This window comes from Gopherus flavomarginatus, chromosome 2 (assembly GCF_025201925.1).
Source record: "Gopherus flavomarginatus isolate rGopFla2 chromosome 2, rGopFla2.mat.asm, whole genome shotgun sequence".
Taxonomy (NCBI): Eukaryota; Metazoa; Chordata; order Testudines; family Testudinidae; genus Gopherus; species Gopherus flavomarginatus.
This window is the reverse complement of record NC_066618.1, coordinates 33,815,282-33,842,167: the sequence shown is the minus strand read 5'-3', so window position 1 is coordinate 33,842,167 and position 26,886 is coordinate 33,815,282. Positions and strand designations below refer to the sequence as shown.

At 41.4% G+C, this 26,886-nt stretch overlaps 1 protein-coding gene across 8 annotated transcripts in view; it reads right to left on the bottom strand.

Moving 5' to 3' along the window:
• The window catches only part of MPP7 (MAGUK p55 scaffold protein 7), a 441,047-nt gene that overhangs the window by 135,562 nt on the left and 278,599 nt on the right, over positions 1-26,886 (bottom strand). For all 8 annotated transcript variants that reach the window (XM_050939089.1, XM_050939087.1, XM_050939088.1 and 5 more), the window contains 2 exons: positions 20,600-20,677; positions 12,757-12,837 (listed from right to left, as the gene is read on the bottom strand). In XM_050939089.1, the coding sequence (XP_050795046.1) occupies positions 12,757-12,837; positions 20,600-20,677 (159 nt within the window). The remainder of the gene's footprint in view (positions 1-12,756; positions 12,838-20,599; positions 20,678-26,886) is intronic.

The window sequence follows — 26,886 nt, the reverse complement described above, 5'->3', positions numbered from 1 at the left end:
AACAAACCGAGGTCTTTGAGTCTCCATTCATAAAACAGGTTTTCCATTCCTCGGATCATCCTAGTAGCCCTTCTCTGTACCTGTTCCAGTTTGAATTCATCCTTCTTAAACATGGGAGACCAGAACTGCACACAGTATTCCAGATGACGTCTCAATAGTGCCTTGTATAATGGTACTAACACCTCCTTATCTCTACTGGAAATACCTCAGCTGATGCATCCCAAGACCACATTAGCTTTTTTGACGGCCATATCACATTGGCAGCTCATAGTCATCCTGTGATCAACCAACACTCCAAGGTCCTTCTCCTCCTCTGTTACTTCCAACTGATGCATCCACCCAGCTTATAACCAAAATTCTTGTAATTACTCCCTAAATGCATGACCTTGCACTTTTCACTATTAAATTTCATCCTATTACCTTTACTCCAGTTTACAAGGTCATCCAGAACTTCTTGTATGATATCCAAGTCCTTCTTTGTATTGGCAATACCTCCCAGCTTTGTGTCATCCGCAAACTTTATTAGCACACTCTCACTTTTCGTGCCAAGGTCAGTAATAAAAAGATTAAATAAGATTGGTCCCAAAACCAATCCCCGAGGAACTCCATTAGTAACCTCCCTCCAACCTGACAGTTCATCTTTCAGTATGATCTGTTGTAGTCTCCCCTTTAACCAGTTCCTTATCCACCTTTCAATTTTCATATTGATCCCCAACTTTTCCAATTTAGCTAATAATTCCCCATGCGGAGCTGTATCAAATGCCTTACTGAAATCGAGGAAAATTAGATACACTGAATTTCTTTTGTCTAAAAAATCTGTTACCTTCTCAAAGAAAGAGATCAGGTTGGTTTGGCATGAACTATCATTTGTAAAACCATGTTGTAATTTGTCCCAATTACCCTTGAGCTCAATGTCCTGAACTACTTTCTCCTTCAAAAATTTTTCCAAGACCTTGCACACTACAGAAGTCAAACTAACAGGCTTGTAGTTACCCGGATCACTTTTTTTCCCCTTTCTTAAAAATAGGAACTATGTTAGTAATTCTCCAGTAATACGGTACAACCCCTGAGTTTACAGATTAAAAATTCTTGCTAATGGGCTTGCAATTTTATGTGCCACTTCTTTTAATATTCTTGGATGAAGATTATCTGGGCCCCCCAATTTAGTCCCATTAAGCTGTATGAGTTTGACTTCTACCTCGAATGGGATAATATTTACTTTTATATCCTCATTCCCATTTGTCACCCTACCATTATTCCTAAACTCCTCATTAAAGACTGAGGCAAAATATTTGTTTAGATATTGGGCCATGCCTAGATTATCCTTAATCTCTACTCCATCCTCAGTGTTTAGCAGTCCCACTTCTTCCTTCTTTGTTTTCTTCTTATTTATATGGTTATAGAACCTTTTACTATTGGCTTTAATTCCCTTTGCAAGGTCCAACCCTACATGGCTTTTGGCCTATCTCTATATGTTCTGATCTCAATAAGGTAGCTTTCCTTGCTGATCACTTCCATCTTCCATTCCTTGTAGGCTTTCTGCTTTTTCTTAATCACCCCTCTGAGATGCCTGCTCATCCAGCTTCATCTACAACTCCTGCCTATGAATTTTTTCCCCTTTCTTGGGATGCAGGCTTCTGATAGTTTCTGCAACTTTGACTTGAAGTAATTCCTGGCCTCCTCCGCCTTTAGATCCACAAGTTCTTCAGTCCAATCCACTTCTCTAACTAATTTCCTTAATTTTTTTAAGTTATCCCTTTTGAAATCAAAAACCCTAGTCACAGATCTATTTTTTGTTTATCCTTCCATTTAGTTTGAACTTAATTAGCTCATGATCGCTCAAACCGAGGTTGGCCCCTATAATCATTTCTTCTATGAGGTCCTCACTACTCACCAAAACCAAATCTAAAATGGCATCTCCTCTTGTTGGTTCAGCAACTACTTGGTGAAGGAATTCATCAGCTACCACTTCCAGGAAAATCTGAGCCCTATTATTATTACTAGCACTTGTCCTCCAGTCTATATCTGGGAAGTTAAAGTCTCCCATGATCACACAATTCCCATTAGTATTTACTTCATTAAAAATATTATAGAGGGCTCTATCCATATCCAAATCAGATCCTGGTGGTCTATAGCACACCCCAAGCACTATCCTAAGGGAGGCTTTGATTTTTGCCCAGACAGACACTTCCATTCCATCACTTCTAATGTCTTTACAGTCTACCTCGTCATTGATATACAATGCTACTCCACCACCTTTGCCTTTATTTCTGTCTTTCCTAAACAACACATACCCTTCAATATCTGTACTCTAGTCATGACTACTATTCCACCATGTTTCTGTTATCCCTATAATATCTGGTTTCACTGCACCAGTAGCTCTAGTCCTCCATTTTGTTACCTAGGCTCCTCGCATTAGTGTACAAGCATCTTAATTTTTTCTGCTTGGCTTTGCTCACATTCTTTACCTGATTAGGCATTGACATTCTACCTCCAGTATCACCTATTAGACTGGTATGTACACTACCCTTCCTCCTTATGTCCATTCTCCTACCCATGGCTGTATCCTTTCTTACTTCATTTTCTTCACTCTCAATGTTAAAAACCAGCGTGGAGATTACCTGGACATCTCCCAGCCAGCTCCCCCAAATTCCTAGTTTAAAGCTCTCTTAATCAGTTCTGTCAGCTTCCATCCTAGAAGTCTATTTCCTGCCCGACTCAGGTGAAGTCCCTCCCGAGAGAACAGTCCTCTCTCCAAGAATGCCTCCCAGTGGCCATACATCCCAAAGCCCTCCTTATAGCACCACTGCCTGAGCCATCTGTTGAGCATCATAATCTTGTCACACCTTTGTTGCCCTTCTCTAGGAATGGGCAGAATCCCATTGAAGATCACCTGAGCCTAGATTTCCTTACGTGTCTTCCTGAGCCTTGCATAGTCTCCCTTGATATGTTCCAGCAAGAATCTAACCATATTATTTGTTCCCACATGAAGGATAATCAGTGGATTCTTTCCCGCTCCCGTTAAGATCCTCTTCAGCCTCAGGTCCACATCTCGTATCTTTGCACCCAGTAGACAGCACACCCTTCTGTTCTTTGGGTCAGCTCTGGTTTCAGGCCTGCCTATTTCTCTCAGTAAGGAGTCCCCGATTATGTAGACCTACCTTTTCCTGGTGATAGTGCGATTCTCCAGTCTATCCCCTGTTCCCTCTGGCTGCAAGTCCTCTCGATTCCTATTCTCTCTTGCAATCCTCTGCAACCCATCCCATATCCTCCTGGGGCTCATATCTGGCGTTATCTCCATCGACTTTTCCCTTCTTCCTATAGGACTCATTGCTCTTCTCTTCTTCCTTGCCCTCTCACCTTCAGTGACCACCTGCTGTGCCCCTTCTTCATTTTCCAACTCCTCAAACCTGTTCCTGAACTCTATTTCTTCTTCAATAACCCATCTTTTCCTCTGCCTGGTTCTCTTAGTCACATGCTTCCACTGTCTTCACCAAGCAGTCTCCCCTTAAGAGTTCTTCGGTCCTGCTTCCACTGCATATCTGAGCTTTTCCCAACAGTCTCCTCATGTCTTTGCTCCATCATCTGCTCGAACCCCTTTCTAAACTCAACCAGCTCTATCAGGCGGCACTTCATGTAGACGACACTCTTTTCAGGTACCCCCTCCAGGATCATGTACACACCGCAGCTTCTACGTCCAGTTATCTTCATTGTATCTTCCACTGCTTGGGTCACTACAACTGCTGCCTCTGTCACAGCCTTCCCACCTACGTCCTGTTAGTCCAGGAAACACAAAAAAAACCCAAACATCACAACCCACAGCAAATCAAACCCACAACAAGCACCAAAACACTGCAGAACACCATGCACTCCCTTTACTAGCCTGTTTGTTCCCCTGCCTGCCTCTTTTAGTCTTCCACCCAAACTGCCCTTGCAAACTCCCACTCAAACTCCCCTGTTTACAGCTCTGTTTGCTGGCTCCTATGCCACTACAGCTGTCTGTGGCACTGCCTGACTGTCTGGCTACCTTTATAGAACCCCTAGTCAGAGAAGCCCCACCCCAGAATCAGGACTCAGCTTCTCTCCCAGCACACTGCCCCTACCAGCCTCTACAAATACAAAAACAAACACAAATATCTACAAATATCTTCTCCCCCAACAGAACTCCCACTCAAAATCCACTGTTTAGGATCTCCAGGTTATAATAATATTCAGTTTTATCTTCCACTGCTTTTGTAAGACACTGAATTTTGTTTGTAAAGAGGTATATGTTTTGTAAAACATAGCTTTTTCATACAAAACACACATGCACACATTACATAATACTGAGAAACATCTCTTTCACATGAACTATTACATAAGCCAGTAGGCATGAACTATTATTTACAATCATACTTGGAGAACAGAATACTACGGAGTATCTATGTCACAAATTCAGAAACAAATCTGTGTATACTTAGATGCATTTTCACTCAATTGTCAACATGCTGTAGCCTTCAGTAAAGAGAAAGATATTTCATCTTCAAGATGGATAAGGAAAGAGAGAACAGACAGAAGCAGGAAAATCCTCTACTTAGAGAACACTTTGTAAATATTCTGCATTTCAGATGAAGCCTGATGAGTAAAACAATTCGTGAGTCATGGAAAATATCCGATTTATCTAGTAATTTAAATGCATAGTCATCTATTAGAAGCTTCTTCTGTACCAGCCTGTCATAGGGGGTACTCACTCATCACAGGTGGTGCTTCCTCCTGGTCATTCTGGGGAATAGCTCTCTCCAGATCCAATGCTTTTCCTTATGGTCTCTCCCTCCTGCTGTCCTCTCGCTCTCTCTCCAGCACTTCTCTTGCTCTGGGCACTGCTGCCTCCTCTTTGTGACTTGGTCCTCCAGCCAGGTCGCTATATGCTTTTTTCCCTTCCAGGGCATCAATCTTTCTTCCTCAGTCTTAGGCAGCCTTCTCATTCACTGCCTGTTGGGGCCACTTCCTCTGTGGGTGGCATGGGAACCCAGGCCTGCCCTCTACTCTGGCTTCCAGCTGAGAGACCCTCTTTTCAGCAGCCAAGGTCTGTTCCCTTCTAGACCTTACTGCCTTTCCTTACCTTCTAGCTCTCCCTGCTTCCCTGGGTTCACCAGCCTCACAACTCCTTCCTTCTAGGGAGTAACTGCAGTCTATTTCCCAGCAGTCCCCATTGCTGCCAATGGCCTGTCTTTATAAACCCAGCCTGAGGCAGGGGATTACTTAGCCACTTGATTCCCCTCAGCTGTGCCTGTTGGATTTATTAGTCTCCTTCTCAATCTATATTAACCGTTTCAGGGATAATGTGGGGTGAATATCCCATCACACAGCTAAAGTCAAAAAAGACTGTAGAAGGAGAAGGTTCCAACCATCAGTGTACAACTGTTTTTGAAGCCCAAATAATAATTTATAACTGACTACTGAGTTTTGGAAAAGTTTTATTTAAAACAAAACAAAAAATATATATAATAAAAACCATTCCTGAGCAACACATGGACGGGAGATAGGGAATGCAGTGTCTAACATTGAGGCTATTTCTGTTTCAATCGTTCACTAGAATCTGCGGATAGAGTGTTGCTCTGAAAATATAGACAAATACCTAAAACAGGAACACTTTAGCGAACATTCATTTCACCTGGACTTTTTAGGATGTATACAGGTTCTGTATAAAATGAAGGTCTGCATATTTTGATGTTGATATAAAAAGGAAATTCTGTTAAGAATCGAAGTGATATTCTTGAAGGATATCCCTCCCTTGAGAAAGTGATTCCAGAGATATGTTCCTGGGTCGTACGGTTATATGGAAATAGTGTGTCAGTTCTCAGAAGCAGGAAAAAAACTCACCACGTAGGACTCATCTGGAAAGAATCCAAATTGTCAGTCTGGTATAGTTTGAGAAATAATACACATCTTTAGTTTATTGCTTATATGCAGTACTGAGACCTTATTGGGAATCTGCAGTTACTCTTGACAAAAGCTCTTTTTTGTGTTGTTTTTTTAAATAACAGGCCTGATAAAGAATAACTGCATAGGTTTCACTGAAGTGTGCACAGTACCCTATCATCACAGTTTATATATCTATCCAGCAGCACAGTTGCAAGGTAAAATAAGAGTCTTGAAAGTACAAGTTATTCATTAAACTGTTCTCTTACTGAAGAAGCAAGGTCAGCTGGAAACAGAACTAAAATTATCTAATTTACAGCTTTATCCCAGGAATTAGAAAACTCTGAAAATGTCACTAAAGGAATTGCAAAGGAAAAACAAGTAACAATATGCAATATTCCATTTCTAAACAAGCCAGGAATTAACACCTTCACTTGCAACTTATATCCTTAATTATCCAGAATAAAACATACGTATGACAACATATACCTCCTTCCCTTGTTTTTCTGAAGTTTTGACACCTAAACCATATCTGCAAATCTGCAGAGACCTGCTTTATATCTGCAGACCATTTTTGCGTATGGCGGATGGATGTAGATACAAATTTTGTATCCGCTTAAGGTTCTATATATGAGCAAAAGTTTAAAACAAAAATGATGGAGGATAGCTGCTGAGGATATTAACTAATTTGGGGTAGGGGATATACAAACTAATTTAAAGGGCCAGCTTCATTTTTATTAACAAACTTCTTAAAGAAATAAAATGTAAAATCCAATGATTAGAAAGCCCAGAAATAATCAGAGCCAGGAGACTGGATGTGTTCTCAAGAGGTTTCTTGTTATAGCAACAGTTTCTGTGCGTCTTTAATTCGTGATGGCTAAACAAGGGCCCAGAATAGTTGATGAAGCTGCCAAGGTGTAATAGTTCTATATTCTGTTTAACTGAGAGGTAATAATGTTCTGTATGCTGAATAAAGCCTTTTAAAATGCATCAAACTAGTACTTCTGGCTGGTTGTTTTGAAAAAGATGTACAAGGTAGCTGTCCCAGTGTATTAAAATTTCAGAAGGGAATTTAGTATGAGATCTGTTTTGCTAAGATAATAACAGAGTCCCAGGACATGATCTCTGAACACTGCTGTTGTAATACACACTAAAAAATAGACAGCCGGGGAACACAGATGATAAGGTTCTCACTTTCCAGGACTCTATGATACAGGTTTTGTTTACTGCCCCTGAGTAAACAAATGTACACAGTGTACACAAACAGTAGCACAAAACTAAGTTGCACAGTTTAAAGAAACTCAGTATATTATATCACATAGTTAACTATTATATATTTATATAAATATATATAGGCATGTCAGGAGACTTAACAGTTTCCATATGAGATGCCTGATAATAAAGTGGGAAGACAAAAAACCAAACACAGAGGTGCTGCAGCATGTAGGACTAACACTTAAAAACTATTACCAAGAAGTAGTAGTCACGGTGGCTTGGTCATGTCAGGAGAATGGGAGGAGATCATATCCCCAAGAACATTTTGTAAGGAAGATGCAAGATGGCCCTAGAAAGCTGGGCACCCTTTATGACAGGACCATGACGTGTGCAAAAATGGTATGAAGTCATTCAACATCAATGTAGAAAGCTGGGAAGAGTGCGCGCAGAATCCCGTTCAATCTGGAGGAAATATCTGGCACTGGGTGCAGCTCAACAAAGCAGCTTTCATTCAGAGGATGGAAGCAAAGCTAGAAAGAAGCAAGCAGCGTGCTGTAATCTTGGACTCCAACTCAGACAATACATGGAGCTATGAAATTTGTAACAAGCTGTGTTGCTCCTTGCCTGGGCTTGTCAGCCATAAGCTGATTCATTGGGCACCCGACTAGACCTTTGCATGTACGCCATGACCCAGTGGATCGACGGTTACCTGTAACTATTGTATACGTACACAAATAAATATTAACTCAGAGCTCTCCTACTACATTTAATCTCCATACCACAGTGCAATGTGTCACATACTGTAGGACACTGGGGTGTGGCTTGTGTTAATTACACTACTGTTATATCATTACAGGAAACAAGGTTACATAATCTACTAAGTACAAAATACAGTGAAACCCCGCTATAACGCGATGTTTGGGGTCCAAAAAATTCCATAGCGATAAATGCAGGGTCACGGTATAGCGGGGTTTCAGGCCGGTCAGTTTAAGTCAGTGGTCCCCAATGCAGTGTATTGATGTGCGCCGCCTAGTGCCTAGGGCCCAGCAGGGGAGAGAAGCCGCGGCCTCGCGCCTGCCGGGGACAGAGAACTCCGAGGCTGCAGGCACCGGTGCTCTCTGTTTCCGGCAGGTGCAGGGCCGCAGCTTCTCTCCGGCTTCAAGAGAAGCCTCTTGAAGTCGGAGAGAAGCCACGGCCCTGCACTTGCCGGAGACAGAGAGCACCGGTGCCCGCAGCCCTGGAGTTCTTTGTCCCCAGCAGGCGCTGAGCCGCAGCTCCTCTTGAAGTCGGAGAGAAGCTGGGGCCCCGCGCCTGCTGGGGACAGAGAGCACCGGCGCCCAAAGCCCTAGAGTTCTCTGTCTCCAGCAGGCGCAGGGCCGCAGCTTCTCTCCCCTGCTGGGCACTAGGCAGGGGCACATCAATGTCCCGGAGGGCGCCATGCTGTTGGGGACCACTGGTATCAGGCCTTAAAGGGGAGCCAACTTATGATCGCGTTATATGCGATTTCGCGTTATGGCGGGGCGCGTTCTTGCAAGATTTGACTGTACAAACCCTGTGACTTTAAGCTCCCATTGTGTGAATACCACAAATAATGTCCTTTTTCAGAGTCAGATTGTGTAAAATTTACTCATGTTGGTGAGTAATCTAGGCAATGGTGATAACTATTAGGGTGCCAGATAGCAAACAAAAACACTAATGTTAAATAGACCTTTTGAATCTATTGACCTATAAAGGAATGAGTTAAGTTATATTAAGTAAATATTTATACAAAGAAGTTACAGAAGTCATACACCTCACTACATATTTTAACATCAGATGATGTCTGAGGAGTGAGGCAAGATTATCAGTCTATGTTATAAATTTGAGATGAACAGGCTGACAAAGTGTGACGAAGTTCTAAAGTATGAAAATATTTTTTATGCTTTAGGTATCAATAATGATGCAATGTTTAAATCATAACACAATATCCAACTGTAACTATAACAAACACTAGCTGTTAGCATGGTCCACATTCATAGTATTCTGCAGCTGTATTTTAAATCTGTATGACTGAACAAGCACATGGTCTTTCCTCAAACTGTAATGCTTGGTCCTAATCCACTCTCAGATATCTTATGCACAGATGAAGAAAGCCACTTGATTTCTTCCTGGAGTCAAACACTTTAGTCTGTTCCAGGGTTCTGTTTTAATTGCAGGAGATAAATGCCTCCATTTCAAGTGCATTTAATTACAGTATAGGAAGAGGAATTCTGGGGTAGGTGTGGCAGAATAATATATGAAGTTTTTAAAATAGTAGCAAAGTCCCTTTAATTTAAAATCTATCCTTTGCAAAAGAATATCCTTGGGATACATTTGAATTACATTTTAAGCGTCGTAATTCCAACTAATTAAATGTCTCCTGTGGAAGTTACTTCTTGCTTCAGGATATTCCTTTGTGAATGAGAAACCCACTGGACAACATGAACTTGTCAGAGCTTTACAAAACCAACAGATAAGAAGTACACATACTCAGACATCTTATCAGTAAAAGTTAACTTCATAATGTTTTATTGTGTTCACCTATATGATGCAGTTGCTAAAAACCTCTAGACCTATTGCTAATTAATCCTGTGCTGCCTGGGTACCGCTAGTCTTACATTCGCTGTCCTGTGACTGACCCTCTTCACAACGAGGCTGGTGGGAACATGATCTTCGTGCAATGCAGCTGGGCAGTGAAGAGATTAAAGCAAGGATGGAGGAAAACAGGAAATACTCCATCTGGTCCTAGGTACAGCTGCAGTTATAAACTGAGTCAGGAGAGGAAGTTCCTGCAACAGAACTATAACCTCCAGCTACCATATAAACCAAGTCCTGAACAATTTTCACTATTGAAAAAATACTCAGTTATCCCACGAGATTTTAGCTCTTTGGAAACTGCTCTATAGAAAATTTTCCACCAGGTATGCAGATCAACCCCTCCTCCCCCCCTCCAAAAAACCCACACAAAACACCCCACCACTTTTCAGGAGTCAATATCAATTCTGTTTGTAATAATATAGTAGGGCTAGATACTGCTCAATAAACTGCATAAGGACAACATACAGCTGCACAGAGCAAGGAGTAGCCCTAGGATAGAATTATGACTATAAGGAATCACAGCTCCCTCCTTGCTTCCCCCTTTGCCCAGCATGGGGGAGTGGGATGCAGAGGAGGGAAGGATGAAAGGAAGTAATTAATCCAGAGCCCATTACTGAATGTAGCATATTCTTTTCTGGCTAATATGTCAGGGGGAGAGGTCAGGGTTCTCCCCTCTCCTCACTGCCCACCTACCCAGGGATAGGTGTGTGGCAAGAGTATCAGGTACACAGTCCCTTCTCTCCACTCATGCCCATGCCCAAAGTCTAGCAAGATCAGCCATGCAGGGAGGTGAGGAGTTTCTGTCTTACTCATGATTACACCGCAGGGCTACACAAAGAATCTGTTACAGTCTGTCCAGCCATTCCCTTCTTCTGTAGCCAAAAAGGGCATTCAGCTATGTTAACATGGCTGTTAGATTCATACTAGTGCAATAACAGGAAATATGTTATACATGGGAAAATATGTTATTAAGACTGTCACAATGAGTTTAGCTAGTTAAAACTAAAAAACAGAGGCCCAAAGACTAATGAGATATTGTCTAAGTACTAGGATGAGTGCACATAATCAATATGCTATGCGAGAATATTCACCAGGAGAATGGGATGCCACATAGTGGCAAATATAATTGTGAAGGCGCATGCTATGACTTAAGAGTCCTTCTGCAGAGCCCCGACCTGGAAGGTAAAATAAAAAGGCTAGAGGCTCAATGACAGCACCACAGGAACCACACTGCATAGACATTGTAGTCTGGGAGGAAAAGGTTTGGAACAGAAAGGCAGAAAGCCAGAAATCCTCGTTGTAAGACAAATGCAGGAAAAACTGAATCCATGTCCTATCCAAACCCCCAAAAGTGCCAAGTTCAGAATCATAACTCAACCATTACATGGGTATATAGTAATCCACTTAACTCTAGTAATCACTCAGCAAGAGGAACAAGATAATTGCATAAGTATACATCATTAAGTGGGAAAGACAGTTTTCATTGATGTATTCTGGAGAATACCAGCAGTCACTGTTTAGTGGGTGAACATGCTAACAAAAATTCAACACATTTTACCAAACTTATCTGTAATGGGGTAGCACCCAGAGGTCCCAATCAAGAAGCAGTAACTCATCAAAGAAAACAAGCTGAATTTGTGTAGAGCTGACTGAATTTATCAGAGTAGACAGCCATTGTAAAACAGCGTGTCTCTTTGTTCCCCCTCTAGATGCTGTACCCCGAGTACAGGTTTATCATCTCACTCTTGCCGCCAAGCTTTAGCAGATTCATTAGCCTGCACACTTGACCCAGCCACTGCAACAGGACAAACAACCGCATTGACAGAATAGGTTACAACTTTATAACTCCTTATGAAAGGTGATGCTTTAGTTTCTTAAAATAATACAATTGGGACCAGAGAACAGCCTTTAGACTCAGTCCATTAAGGTCTCAATGTTGAAAAATATGCACAGTCTATCGCTACCTGAAAATATACAGTAAAGTATAGGTGTGGATAATGAGAAACTGGCATTTTTTTGAACAGCAGGCTGAGTGAAACATGCTAAGAAAGTTTAGGCATTGTCTTTCACCTCAGACCAAAAGCAGGCTGTCACCTTGCAACACAGGTGTGGGACAACAACAAAAATCATATGTGCACAGCAAGGCCTTGAGAATAGAAAGCTTAATTGCTCTATGCCTTCAGTTTTATAACAGTTAATAGGTACTATGGTACCTTGACTGTTGAACTTGCCAATGCATAAAACTGAGCATCAAAGGGACTATAAAGAGGTAACTCTGCTAGACGAAGCTACTTCTGCTCCTTCACCACCAAAATGGCTATTGTCTAAACAGTCATTAACTCAGACACAGGAACATATACATTAGTGACTACTGTATACCTGTTTAACTTACTTTTTCATCCCATCCCTACTGAAAAACAAACAAGAAGCAAGCTGCTAATATAGGTTAAATTTGATCATAGCATACATATATTACTGTCAGCTAAAAACTGCTGAATCCCTGTTGTAGGGCATTTTATGGAATCTTATAAGGTGTTGTAGGATAATTGGGAGAATTCTAGACAGTTTTTGAGAACTACATTAACTATATGCATCATCCGAGGTATAAAATCTTACTATTTATATATTTTACTCACTTACTTTTCACTTTAATTCATGTATTCTTTACCAGTCATCAATTAAAAAGCAAATTATAGTTAAGTCATAACAGTGGTTTCAACATATTTATACATTTACTAAAAGACATTTGAAGAAAAATATTTATTGTGTAAATTTAATTTCTTAACACTTTTTTTTGAACTGCTGTTGTAAATAACTAATACCTCTCTACTCAAATTCTTTTGTGAATGTCAGTAACAATTACAATCTACTGTTAATACTGTCTTTCTTGCAGTACATTTTTCCTATTAATACTGAGTCCCTCCTCCTTCCTAGTATTTGAAAAAGTTGACTGAAATAGACAAAACCTTCTGGAGCCTTAGAAAATGGGTATGCGTGTGATTTGCAGGTATAACACATCCTCACCTTGATATTTGGTTTCGACAGTAGTTTCAACAGCTCTCCGATCTCAGTGTTCAATGGCTTGCTCTGCAGCTCCTCAGCCAGCTGTAAGGGAGATTGAATTAACATAAAGAACATTAGCAAGCGCATTGTTTTACCAAGTGGCTCAGTGACAACTGAGAATCTATCCTGTTCAAGGTTATTACTTTCCAGTATGTTCAAACAGAAGCCAGTATGAAGAAAAACAAACTATCCATCATTGCTCTTCTTTTCTGGCCCTCAGTGGACCAGATTTAAGCCAGGCCTTTCGGCTCAGTTTAACTCAAGTAATCATATCTGGCAACAGTACAGCCAGATCACATTCTGATTTATAGCAACGAGAGCAAATCCCAGCACTTCATTTAAGTGAATGGTCCTTTGCGTGCAGACAAAGGACTGCTTGTAAAAACGACTGGATCAAACTCTGACACTGTCTATAAAAAACAGCTTCTGAATGAGGTGGTGAAATCCACACTGCATCCAAAAACTCACAGTAGCTCTGCTGTTTAGGGCTGGTGTAGGGAAGCAAAGTGCCCCTACAGAGCAAGCAGCCTGAACCTTTTATTATGTTTACACATACATGGCAAGCAGCTCGTTAAAATGTAAAGCAGGTTAATCATACTATGGCCTATAACAGGTCACCAGCTATTAAAGCACACAAAATGTACAGAATATGTCCTAACAAGATCAGTAATTTATGTTTGGTAATATTACAGTGTTGTGATTTGATAAACAATAGAGTAACAGTAACATTTAATCCCAGAGCTACTTTCCTCGTGTTTGAGTTCTTCTTATCACTAAATTCTTCCCTAATTTTGATTTAAGGTGCATATTTTTACTACTATAAGATTTCAGATGTCAGCTATTTTTCCAGGGCAGAGAAAAGCCAAAACACATTTCACATCACTAAAGCCTAGTCTAGAATTATGAAGTTTTACGCAATACCTCATCCAAAACAACTTCATATAATCACTTTTTAATGTTAAATCAATACTATAAAAAATGTCCCAAAGAAAAATGGTTATTTGCAGCAAGTAATTTTCTTTATCTAAATCAGAGGTGAGCAAACTACGGCCCGCGGGCCACATCCAGCCTGCGGGACCCTCCTGCCCTGCCCCTGAGCTCCTGGCCCAGGAGGTTAGCACCCAGCCCCTCCCCTGCTGTTCCCCCTCCCCCGCAGCCTCAGCTCACTGTGCCACCAGTGCAATGCTCAGGGCGGCAGGCTCTGAGCTCCTGGGGCAGTGCAGCTGCAAAGCCCGGCCTGATCCAGTGCTCTGTGCTGCGCAGTGGTGTGGCTGGCTCCAGCCGGGTGGCACAGCTGTAGCACTGCCAGCCACCCATGCTCCAGGCAGCATGGTAAGGCGGCAGGGAGAGGGGGAGTTGGCTAGAAGGCAGGGGAGTTTGGGATGGTGGGGGGGGGGTGTGGATAGGGGTTGGGGCGGTCAGAGGGCGGGGAACAGGGGGGTTGAATGGAGTAGGGGGGGAGAAGTCAGGAATGAGAGGAGGGGTTGGATGGGGTGGCGGGGGGGGACAGTCAGGGGCGGGGGTTCCGGGGTGGTCAGGGGACAGGGAGTGGGGGTGAATTGGGCAGGAACAGGAAGGGTTGGATGAGGCAGGAATCCCAGGGTAGGGAGAGCGGATGGGGGGGGGGGCAGGCCATGACCCTCTCCCCTAACCGGCCCTCCATACAATTTCCAAAACCTGATGTGGCCCTCAAGATAAAAAGTTTGCCCACCCCTGAGCTAAATACTAGAGTTAAAATTACTTCCAGTTCACAGAAATCAAAATAAAAGATTTTCAAAAGAAGTTGCTACAGTGACTAATGTAACTTTTATCCAATATATAACTCCATTATACATTATCAAATTCTAAGCATTAAAAATATAAAAACAGCCAATAAGAATAATTTCCATATATTTTCCATTACCCTTACAATTCAGACTTAGAATTAATAAGATTGACAAGAAAGTTCAACATATACATTCTAATAACTGTTTAACTCTGACCCACACACACAAAAGTTGATCGTAAACATCAATAAAATACTTTGCTATCTATATAAGAGCTAGGTATCATTATTATTATATTAATGTATTAATATGTAGGAGTTTACAATGGGAAATCAGCTTAGAGTCAGCAGAGTGAAGTGTTTCAGGCACATAAAACCAAGCAACAATGCAAACTAGTGACAGGTCTAGTGTAGTATGGTTTTTCAGTTAGTTTTAAGAAGCTGAACATGATCTGTGATGATACTGGCTCCTAGTGTCTTCTGGGGCAGTTAAGCACTGCAGGTTCCCTTTGTACTCTCTTTCCTTGGCTTTACACTCCTCATTACTATTGATTAAAGTCTATCAATGGTAGCTTCATTGACAAAGACATTCCTTAATCAGTAAGACTGTAAACAGGTTCAAATCAGTTTTTTTCCTTTAATCTGTGTTACACACAATGGTAAACTATAGCAGAAATGATCCTCTAAGATAATGGACATATGCACAGGTGTGAATATACAAGCTTCAGAACAGTTGTATTCCACAATGAGGAGGAAACAGAAAAATCATGGGAATTTTAAAGCGTTTTTTAAAAACATTTTTATAAACTGGGAGGGGGAAGGGAACACAATCTTGTTCTCACCTAAAGTCTTCAGAAGGAAATACTATACCTATAAAATGCTATTACTATCAGTTAAAGGCAGAATAAACCCCACAATAGAGCAACTCTGGGTTCTGAGGGAGTCTAAGTCCTAATATGCTTACAGATGAAATCTCTTGGCCAAAATCTTCAACTTTTGTCTTCTGTCCTCTTATCAGAGCAGCTGAGTCCTTTCCTACTATCGCACACCCCAGTCTTCCATCTTTTAACTTTCTTTTTTAATATGATGCTGTTCCAGTGGTCAACATTTTAATTCAATTCATGGTTCTTGGGGTTTGGGATAAATATGAGAAGGTGGATTAGTTGGCACAGATAGTGCATACTTTTTAACACTTTGTGAATTTACAGCATGGTTATTCTTGGAACAGTGTGTCTTTACTGGTATGTTTTTGCTGCTTCCATTTGTTTTTTGTCTTTAATAAACATTGCCTCCTGCTCATGTTGGAAAGTTTATCATAACTAGCTTCTGGTTACGTTTGGGTCTTCTGAAAACTTTTCTGTTCAGTGATCTTGTAATTCTGTGTCTTAAGCCGTAATGGATGTCACTGTTTTTAATTATAAATATGTAAAGTGTCTATTCCTATAAATATGTAAAGTAGGGGAGGGCTAGCTCAGTGGTTTGAGCATTTGGCCTACTAAACCCAGGGTTGTGAGTTCAATCCTTTAGGGGGCCACTTAGGGATCTGGGGCAAAAATCAGTACTTGGTCCTGCTAGTGAAGGCAGGGGGCTGGACTCAATGACCTTTCAGGGTCCCTTCCAGTTCTAGGAGATAGGTATATCTCCAATTATTATTATTACAATATCAGTGGTGTTGCCTATAGGGAAACAGAAACTGAAGAGAATGTTTGCTGGTACGTGTATAAAAGACACCACAGCTGTTGCTGCATTTTTGGAAGAAGTACGTTATTTTGTGGGGGGGGGGGGGGGTTAATGTAAGGGGTTATTTCTGTGTGACCTGGGCAGTGTACTTTGGGAATATGTTGTTGCTATGACTGATCACCTGAATACATGGAGGATTGCAGGAACATGAGTCTCAGAGATGCTCTTCTGAAATTCTCCCTATTAAGGGAATTGATGCATCTTATCTAATACAATCTTCACCTAATTTTATAGAAGGCAACCACTACAGAGAGGAGAATATAAAGCAATCCTAAGAAACAGAAAACCAGAGCCAGAGATAGTGGAAGAGGAGAGGCCAGGCCAGAACAGAGGTAGAACAGAGAGGGGATACTGGGGTCAAGACATTTGGGGGTTTAGAGCGACAAGTTGTGAAAGCCTTTACATCAGCACAGTACTGGTTCAAATAACAGTTTTAAAGGGATCTGGTTTCTGAGTGAGCATTTGCATTATAACAATATATTTTCTGTAGTTTTTGATTTTATGTTAACCACATAGTATAGTCTGAACACCGTGGCTTTGTGATAAAGTGTGTACAGGCCTCTGGCATAAAAACTTTACCTTATAAGAAATTGGGGTAGGCATGAAAATGTTTAGATTAGAAGCCTGGTTGCAACTGCTTCCTTCATAATGACTATCAAAAGCCTTAATACCAATCATAAGAGTAAAAACAAACTCATAAAAACACTTAGTATTTTTGGGAGCACTGTTCCATATTTTGGTTTTATAACATACAGGAAATACTACATTTCTTATTAATAAGAATATTTCCTTGTTTTTCTAATTATAAAACAGTTAATAACCCGCAGCAGGAAAAGAACCATTAATTCAAAATCTGTTGAAACACAATATCTGTTAAATTGCTAATATGCATTGTTGTTGTAGCCATGTTGGTCCCACGATATTAGAGGGACAAGGCGGGTGAGGTAATGTATTTTATTGAAACAACTTATGTTAGTGAACAAGAAAAGACACAGAGTTCTTCTTCAGGTCTGGGAATGGTACTCAGAGTGTCACAGCTGACTACAAGATTGAACTGATAGCACATATTCTGAGGGACCATTCAAGGTGAAGAGGCCCATTAATACATCTCTAGCCATAAGACAAATTTTAAAAAGGGGGAGGGGGCTTACAGATTGCTGTAATAAACCATAAATGCCGTGTTTTTATTAAGACCATGATTTTCAGTGTTTAGCTAGGTTATGGATTTAAGCTCCCAGGCTTGTCTTTTGAAAGTGTTATGCAGGACTCCTTTGAGGATGAGGATGGATTGGTCAGACATAGAGTGATATGAAAAACACCTGCAGGTGAACACTTTTCACAAAACAATCACTCTATATCTGACCTATCTGTCCTCATCCTCAAAGGAAATTTGAACAACACTATCAAAAGATGAGCCTGGACACTTAAATTCATAACTTTGCTAGACATTAAAAATCATGGTCTTAATAAAGACATGGCATTTATGGCTTATTACAACAATCTGTAACCCCCTGTCATGAACAGACAATTAAGGGTTAATTCCTCTTTTATCTGTAAAGGATTAAGAAGTTCACATAGCTTAGCTGACACCTGACCAGAGGAATCAATGGGGGGACAAGATGTTTTCAAACAGAGAGGAGGGAAATCAGTCTTTGGTCTGTTCAGAAAAGTTTGTGCCAGAGTGAAAGATGCAGGAATCAGCCATCTAACATTTCTTAAAAGTAGTAAGTATTTAGAGAAGGAACGCATTAAATTATGTTTATTTTCTTTTGTGATGTCGTTTTGCATAGAGGGAGAATCAAATTGGGTTTCTTTGTGTAACTAAGGTTTTGCCCAGAGGGACATCCTGTGTGTTTTGAATCTGTTGTCTGTGAGAGTAGCTTGCATGCTAATCTCACAGAGGTATTCCTTTCACCCTTTTTCTTTAATTAAAAGTCTTCTTTTAAGAACCTGATTGATTTTTCCTTGTTTTAAGATCCAAGGGTTTTTTGGATCTGGGCTCACCAGGAATTGGTGGGAGGTGAATCAGTCTCAATCCTTCCAGGAAAAGGGAAATAAAGACTGGGGAAATATTTGCAGGGAAGACAGAGTTTCCAAATGATTCTCCTATAAACGTTTGTTTAAACTATTTGGTGGTGCAGCTACTAGATCTAAGCTGATAAATAAGCTTAGGGGTTATTTTATGCAGGTCCCCACATCTGTACCCTAAAGTTCAGAGTGGGGGTGACACCTTGACACCCCCTCTTTTTGTCCTATGGTCACAGGGGTATTAACAGCCACTTCATCTTGAATGATTTCTTAGAATATGTGCTAACTACTTATGTTAAACTATCTGTTCAATCATGTATTTAGCTGTGATGCTTTTAGTACCTTTCCCAGACCTGAAGAAGACCTCTGTGTAACTCGAAAGCTTGTCTCACTCACCAACAGAAGTTGGTCCAATAAAAGATATTACCTCACCTACCTTGTCTCTGTTATATCGCTAATATGCTTCTAAGTCCTTGAAGGCTTACTAGTTGTCACCAAGAGTGCCAAAAACGTAATGCAACTCTAATCCCCCAATTCCATGTATTTTAAAATTATACAAAATATGTTGTGTACAAGTTAGTTTATAATCCCATAAAAATGCACTGATAACATATTCACACACACAAAAAACTGAGTTCTGCTTAGCTTGAATTCAGTAGAACTCCACACCTTACAGGAATGGGCCCATAATGTGAACTGTTCAAATTACACAAAAAGAATGACAAAAGCACTAGAAACCCTAGGTATCAACCAAAGTCAAATCTTAAAAATTACCATTATGCAGAAATCACAGAATCACATCTCTAATGCATATACTTTTTGTAGAACATATATTATTAATTTTTCATTACGTATTTAGTGTAGTAAAGATCAATGGCCTAAATTTTCAGAACTGAACAGAGATTTGGAGTGCCTTATTTCTTGGTGCCAAAACTAGAGACATTTTAAAGGGACCTGATATTCAGAGAGCAGGTGCTCAGCACTTCTGAAATCAGGCCCATTTCAAGTGCTTAAGTTGTGCACTCAAAAGATAAGGCACTCAAACTCTAACTTGGTTTACGCTGTGTGACAAGAGGTTAATGAACAGAATTTTGGGAGTACATTTTTATGACCTTTCTAGTTTTCAAAATAATTATTTGCCTAAATGCAGTTACTTCAAAGGAAACATTGTTAATGTCTGATGCTGCAGCAAATTTTTGATTATATTTGATACATCACAGGATGCAGATATCCTCTTACTGAAACATGATTAAATTCTCGTAAATTGGCTTTTTCAATGTTTTTCAATGTTTCAAACATAGTGATATTCTTGATTTTCTAAGATATGTTGTAATCCTAAATATGTCAACAGTTTCATGCCAGATAAACAAATGGCTTATTTAAAATGTATGGGCATTATATAAAAACAGTAACTAAGCATTCAAAGAACATTTATGAAATGCAACAAGATTCAAAGCCTCCATGTTTGAAATTAATCCTAAAACATATTGCATTTATCAAAAGAAAAAACACTGAAATCACCAATTACAACAAAGACTGATGGATTTCACTTAAACCACAGTTTAATAAACATTTCTCTCTCCATCCTACCTCAAGTTCAGTCATAGTTTATACAGGTGTGTACAAAATTCATCTGAATCCTAGAATTAACCAAATAACAAGAAATGACAGGCTGGATTTTTTTTTCGTTTAAAATAAAAATTATAGTAACAGGAAATTAACTACTCTATCAATGCCGACCACTTCTATAATTTATTTTTAGTATAAAGGTAATTTGGAAAGCTCTAATATCCATAAATCACTACTATTTTTTTTTCAAACAGGTATTTTTTTGGACATGCCCTCCTTTTTATGTATATCATATGCCTCATTCCTGTAGTATTATCTGTCATTTTTCTTGTCCTGTCAACAGTACAGCTATCTCATTTGTCTTTATTTTTCCAAAGCATTCCTCTTGTCTGTGACCTTCTCAAAACACTAATAGTTGACAGCTTTTCCCTCCCAGTAGAATTCCAACCTGAAATTTCTATTACGTAGTTACCAAAGCAGAACAAGAGGCTATCTTGCCATGTTTTTACAACAGGAAAGTGAATAAAAATCAAAGTAATATCAGCAATAAGCCTAGTGATGACAGCACCTTTGGAAACATTTGCAGCTTCTTATGATTTCAGCTCAGAGGATTACATTCATATGTTTGCACTATGAGAAGTTCTGCTTGCAGACAGTTTTTTGGGAGACTTGGTACCAGTGATCTCAGCAGGGGACACTTACATCATCTGCCAAGGCTGCCGCACCATGGAGTATGGGTACAGGGCTCTGTTTTTCAAAGTAATGCAGTTTCTCATGAATCTGGAAGACAATTGCACAAAAAAGATAAGTATGCTTAGTAGCAAAGCAAATATGACAACACAGCCGTATTGAGTTAACTGATCTGTTGAGTGTCTGTAACTAAAGAAACATCCTTTTATAAATCTGTAGGTAGCAATAATGTCAATGCAATTCATCAACCACCTCTGTTGAAGTGTAAGAACATGAAATCAGATGGAAAAAATGTTCAGTATGTAGACCAACCCACAGAAAAACTAAACATTTGTGACTTTCCCCTCAGTTCTCTATGCCTGTATTTCTGACATATTGCTTTAAGTATCTATTACATTGCTGATGAAAATATAAAGCATAAAGTGTTTATCCCTAAAATGGATATAAACTCCCGTAAATTATAATTTATTAAGTGGAATAATAGCCTGCCACCCACATTTTGACAGTTCAGTGGATTTGCTGCAGTCATTAAAGTAATTCAGAAAGAATGGCAAAGTAGTGTTAATATGAATCTCAACAGTGCAGGAAAAAGTTGTATTTCAGCAAATTAAAATACTTTGATTTTATTTTAAGTTTTTACTGAATAGTGTTGCCAAAATTTAAAAAGTTTCATAATTGTAAAATGCAATGTTCTTTGATTTTTCCAAAAGGAGAACATACATATCATTTAAATATCTTCTCTCCATCCATAAGTGAGGCATTTTAAGTAGAATTTCCACTGCTAAATATTAAAGTAGCCAAAATATTTTTTGAAAAGCCTTTAAAAATAATCTTCCTATCATTGAAAATATTTCATATCTCACTCTTTTTTTAATTTATATTGTTCACCATTATATTTAATTTATATTGTTCACCATTGTATGACCATTATCTAGACACAAATAAAATAAACAAAATAAAAAGATGATGACATAAATAACCTAAATTATCGTTAACATGTAAAAATATCTAACCCACTAGAACACCGCCCCCACTTCTCAGCACAAGCATGGACTCCAACCAGTAGAATCAGCTACAGAAGCACCCAAAGCAGAGACTGCTGCACTGGTGGGAGGGGTTACAATAAGGCCCAGTCACGGCCACTCCACTCGCAAGCAGCCACCTCCCTCTGGACCCAGATTTGTGCAGGGAAGACTCCAAGCACACTCTGGGGGTGCTAGGACTCAGGTAGTTTCTCCTTCCACCTCATCCCCCAACCATTTAGCCTTGGGCATAGATTTCCTGCCACGAAGGCAACCAATGCAACAAATCTTCTTACTTTAATATCTGCCTTTGTACCACTCAAATGCATCAGTTATGCCTACGCAGAAAATATTTCATACATGTGATACCCAGGGGTGAAAGTAAAAAAGGACTTAGTGGTATGCCGGAGTCCTGAGTGGGGGCGTGGCCTCAACTGGAAGGGGCATGGCCTCAACCGGAAGAGGTGGGGCCTTTAAATCACCCCAGAGCTCAGGGACAAATTTAAGGGCCTGGGGCTACAGCCACTGCAGAGCTCTGGGCCCTTTAAATTACCGCCCAAGCCCGGCTGCCAGAGCTCCGGCAGGGATTTAAAGGGCCCGGGGCTCCCTGAAGCGTCCAGAGCACTGGGCCCTTTCCCTGCCCAAGCCCGGCTGCTGGAGCTCCAGCGGGAATTTAAAAGGCCTGGGGCTCTCCGGAGTGGCAGGAGCACCAGGCTGTTTAAATCCCCGCCCAAGCGCACCTGCCGGAGCTCCGGCAGTACTTTAAAGGCTGGAGCCCTGGGCCCTTTAAATCACCGCCGCGGAAACTGGTCCAGTCCTGCACAGTGTACTGGCTCTTGCCAGTATGCTGTAGCGGACTGGACCGGCTTACTTTCACCACTGATGATACCTCAAAACTCAACACTACTGAAAATTACAAGAGGTCGCATATATTAAAATTGCAGAAGATAACTGAATAACAGAAAAGATAGTGAAAATGGAACCATTCAGTCGTAGTATCACTACCCAACTGGGGAGAGAAATTAAGAGATACAGGGCAAGGTAAAAGAGATATTTTCAGCAGAAATATTAAATAGAGAGTGGATGAAGTAGAGAGATACACAGGGAGGCTGTCCCTGATGGCAGCAGCAGCAGCAAAGAAGAAATCTCTTGCACCAGGGAGGTAATAACTGGAAGATCAGATAGCTGGCAAGTACTACATGAGAGAAGAGAGCTACATTGTATAAAGGTAGCTTGTAGCAAGTCCATGTAAGGTTTTTAAAACCTGGGAAGGCAATTCTGAACTGAATTAGGAACCTGAAATGGCAAGTTAATGAACTTGTACTTTATATTTGCCTTCTTAAAAAGCCAGATGTACTAAGATAAACAGAAAATTTGTCATGTAAAACTGCTCCCTTTATAATTCTTTAACGAGGTAGGCACATTTTGATGTAGTTTTGGTCATTAAGGTAGACTCTCCAACTCTGTGTAAAGATAGGAGACAGTGCAAGAGGGTCTACCAACCTAAAATTCAGCATTGTCTTTTTTATTATGTTGACATGCTTAATCAGTGCTGATAACAGAACTGACATTTCTGGTTCAGTAACTGCTGTAGGTAAGGCACACAGCCGCTGATTTAGTAACTAACGTGATTTGCAGTATAATCTCTTCTCATATGAAAAAAGTATTTCCATTTTGTTTTCTCCAGTATACATATAATTACATTAAAAAAAACAGGTTAACTACTTTTTGTAACTGTTGTTCTTTGAGATGTGTTGATCATGTCCATTCCATTCTAGGTGTGTGTGCGCCCACGTAGATAGTTGTCGGAATTTTATGCTGTAGCAATATCCATAGGGCCTACTCTGGAGCCCTCTGGAGTCTCATACTTATGCACCGGTATATGAGGCACCACCAGCTTTATGCCCTCTCAGTTCCTTCTTGCCATTAACTGCGACAGAGTGGTAGGAGAGTGGGTAATGGAATGAACATGAGCAACAAATCTCTTGGGTAATGGAATGAACATGAGCAACACATCTCTAAGAACAACAGTTATGAAAGGTAGGTATCCGTTTTTTCTTCTTCAAGTAATTTCTCATGTTGATTCCATTCTAGGTGACTCACAAGCAAAATCTCCAGAGTTCACAGTAGTGCAGTTTGCAATACTGCTCTACCAAAGCCCACATCATCCCAGGACTGCTGGATGATTGCGTAACTGGACATGAACGTATGGATGAATGATCAGGTAGTGGCCCTGCAGGTATCTTGAATAGGCACCTGGGCCAAGAAGGCTTCTGATGAGGCTTGCACTCTGGTTGACTGAGTGGCTACAATCGCCAGCGGTAGCACTTTTGCCTGCTTATAGCAAAACCTGATGCAGGCAGTGATTCATGATGAAATTCTCTAAGCAGACACAGGAAGACCTTTCTTTCTGCCTGCAACCATGACATAGAGCTGAGTCGACTTATGGAACAGTTTAGTCCTTTTAACATAAAAGGCTATCACTCTCCTGGTTTCCAGAGAGTGTAGTCTATATTTCTCATCTGACTTATGAGGTTTCAGAAAGAAGACTGGTTAGAATATGTCCTGGATACTATGAAACCGCAAAACTACCTTGGGCAGAAAGCCTGGGTGTGGCCACAGTTGAACTTTGTCCTTATAGAACAAAGGTAGGGTGGCTCCAAGGTAAGTGCTCTAATTTCAGAGACTCTACAGGCTGACATTATCGCCACCAGGAAGGAGACGTTCCATGAGAATAGCAGAAAGGAACAAGAAGCCAACGACTCAAAGAGAGGACCCGCGAGCCTTGACAGCACAAGGTTCAGGTCCCAAGGTGGTACAGGGTCATGGACTTGAGGTAGAGCTGCTTCAGACCTTTTGGAAACCGGACCGTCATGTCATGAGCAAAGACAGACCTGCCCTGAACTGGAAGGCGTAAGGCAGAAATAGCTGCCACGTGGACTTTGACTGATGAAAGAGAGAGGCCCTGGAGCTTGAGATGCAGAAGATAGTCCAGGATCAACTAGAGTGAGGCCTGTTTGGGTCGAAGAGTTTGGTCCGTGGCCCAACACATGAACCACTTCCATTTGGCTAGATAAGACGCCATGGTGGAGGGCTTTCTGTTAACCATCAGGACCTGTTGAACGCAGGCCAAGCTTGCCTGCTCTTCCACAGTCAACCATGCAGCAACCAAGTTGTCAGGTGCAGAGCTGCTAGATTTGGGTGCAGTAGCTGGCCGTGGTTTTGGGAAAGCGAGTGCAGCCAGAGTGGTAGTTGTAGCAGAGCTGCTACTGAGAGCTCCAGCAGCGTGCCGAACCAGTGCTGGCGAGGCCAAACCAAAACTATCAGGATTACCTTTGCCTTGTCCTGCTTGATCTTCATGAGGATTCTGTGGATTAAATGGCACTGGCAGAAAGGCGTACAGCAGAGTCCTCAACCAGGGGAGCAAGAAGGTGTCAGACAGGTAGCCTCTGTTGATCCTGTGAATTGAGCAGAAGATGTGGCACTTCCTGATTTTAAGTTCACCATGGGCGTCTCCCCGCTCTGGAAGATTACACTGACTACTTCCAGATTGAGTGACCAGTCATGGCGAGACAAGAAGGTCCTGCTGAGATGACCTGTTAACACATTCCTGGGCCCCGGGAGGTGCGAGTCTATGAGATGAATGGCATGTTGCACACAAAAGTCCCACAACCAAAGAGCTTCTCGGAAAAGAGCTGACAAACAGGCTCCACCTTGCTTGTTGATATAAAACATTGTTGCATTATTGTTTCAGGATTTCTACCACCTTGCCCCTCAGGTGAGGATGCCTGGCAGGCCAAGCACACCGCTCTGAGCTCTCTGACATTTATGTGCAGAGAGTGTTCACCTTGTGAACAGCGACCTTGCAAGCTGAGATCACCAAGGTGAGCTCCCCAACCCAGGTCCAAAGCACTGGAGACCAGAGTCACCAACAGGGATGGAGCTGCGAAGGGAACGTAAGTACAAGCTGTCATGTGGCCCAACAACTAGAGGCACATGCGGGCGGTAGTGAGAGATCAGGTAGGACATAGTCTGGAAATGGGCCACCAGGAGAAAGTCTCTGGCCTGCACAGAGTCGAGTATCTCTCCTATAACTCTATACACTGTACAGGGGGTCAGAGTTGTTTCTTTTCATTTATTAATAGACCCAAATTGTGACAGGTGGAGCGCACCAGATTGAGATCCCTTTGCACCTGGGCCTGAGACCGTCCCTTTACGAGACAGTTGTCAAGATATGGATAAACCTGTACCCCTTGACATCTCAAGTAAGCGGCTATGGGCTCCATTCACTTTGTGAATACCCTCAAGGCAGACGAGAGGCCAAAGGATAGTGCTGTGAACTGGAAATGGTGCTAGCCTATCACGAAGCAGAGAAACCATCTATGCCCGAAGAAAATGGAAATATGAAATTATGCATCCTTCAAGTCGAGGGCAGTGTACCAGTCTCCTGGATCCAAGGAGAGGATGACAAAGGCTAGGGAGACCATGCAAAATGTCAATTTCTTGAGATATTTGTTGAGGTGAAGCAGCTCCAGAATGGGTCTTAGGCCCCCTTTTGCCTTTGGGATTAGGAAGCGTTGGGAATAGAACCCTTTTCCCCTTCACATCATGAGGGGCCTCCTCTACTCCTCCAGTTGTAGGAGGTGTCCACCTCCTGGATGAAGAGTTGCTTGTGAGAAGGGTCCATGAAGAGGGTCGGGGAAGGTGTTATTGGGGGGCGGAGGGAGGAAGCATGGGTGGAAGATGCTGGAGAACTGTAGGGTATAGCCTAACGCTACTGTGTTTAGCGCCCAGCGGTCTGATGTTACTTGGGCCCATGCAGCCAGGAAGTCACACAAATGGTTTGAAAACAAATGGTGGGATGGACTCAGAAGTTTGACTGCGGGATCGTCCTCACGCGCACCATCAAAATGCCTGCTGAGGGCCCCCTTGATGTCAAACGGAGCCATACTGAGCAGGCAAGGGAGATGAGGGGGTATTTAAACTCTCTATTTTGATCCTTTTTCCTATAGGCACCCTGTTGTGGGGGTCCCCAGAATCTGAGTGGCAGCCCCCAGAATCTGAGTGGCAGCAGCAGTGGCTGCCCAAACTGGTTCCTAGTAGCTCATGGCATATAAAGACCCAGTAAGCATAATGTGGCCCAAGAGTCTCTTAGTCCATGCAATCTTGCATTGGTCTGCTCCAAAAAGAGAGCACTCCCTTGAAACAGGAGGTCCTGAATGGACAGCTGCATCTCTTGAGAGAGCCTCAAGGACTGCAGCCACAAACTGCACTTCA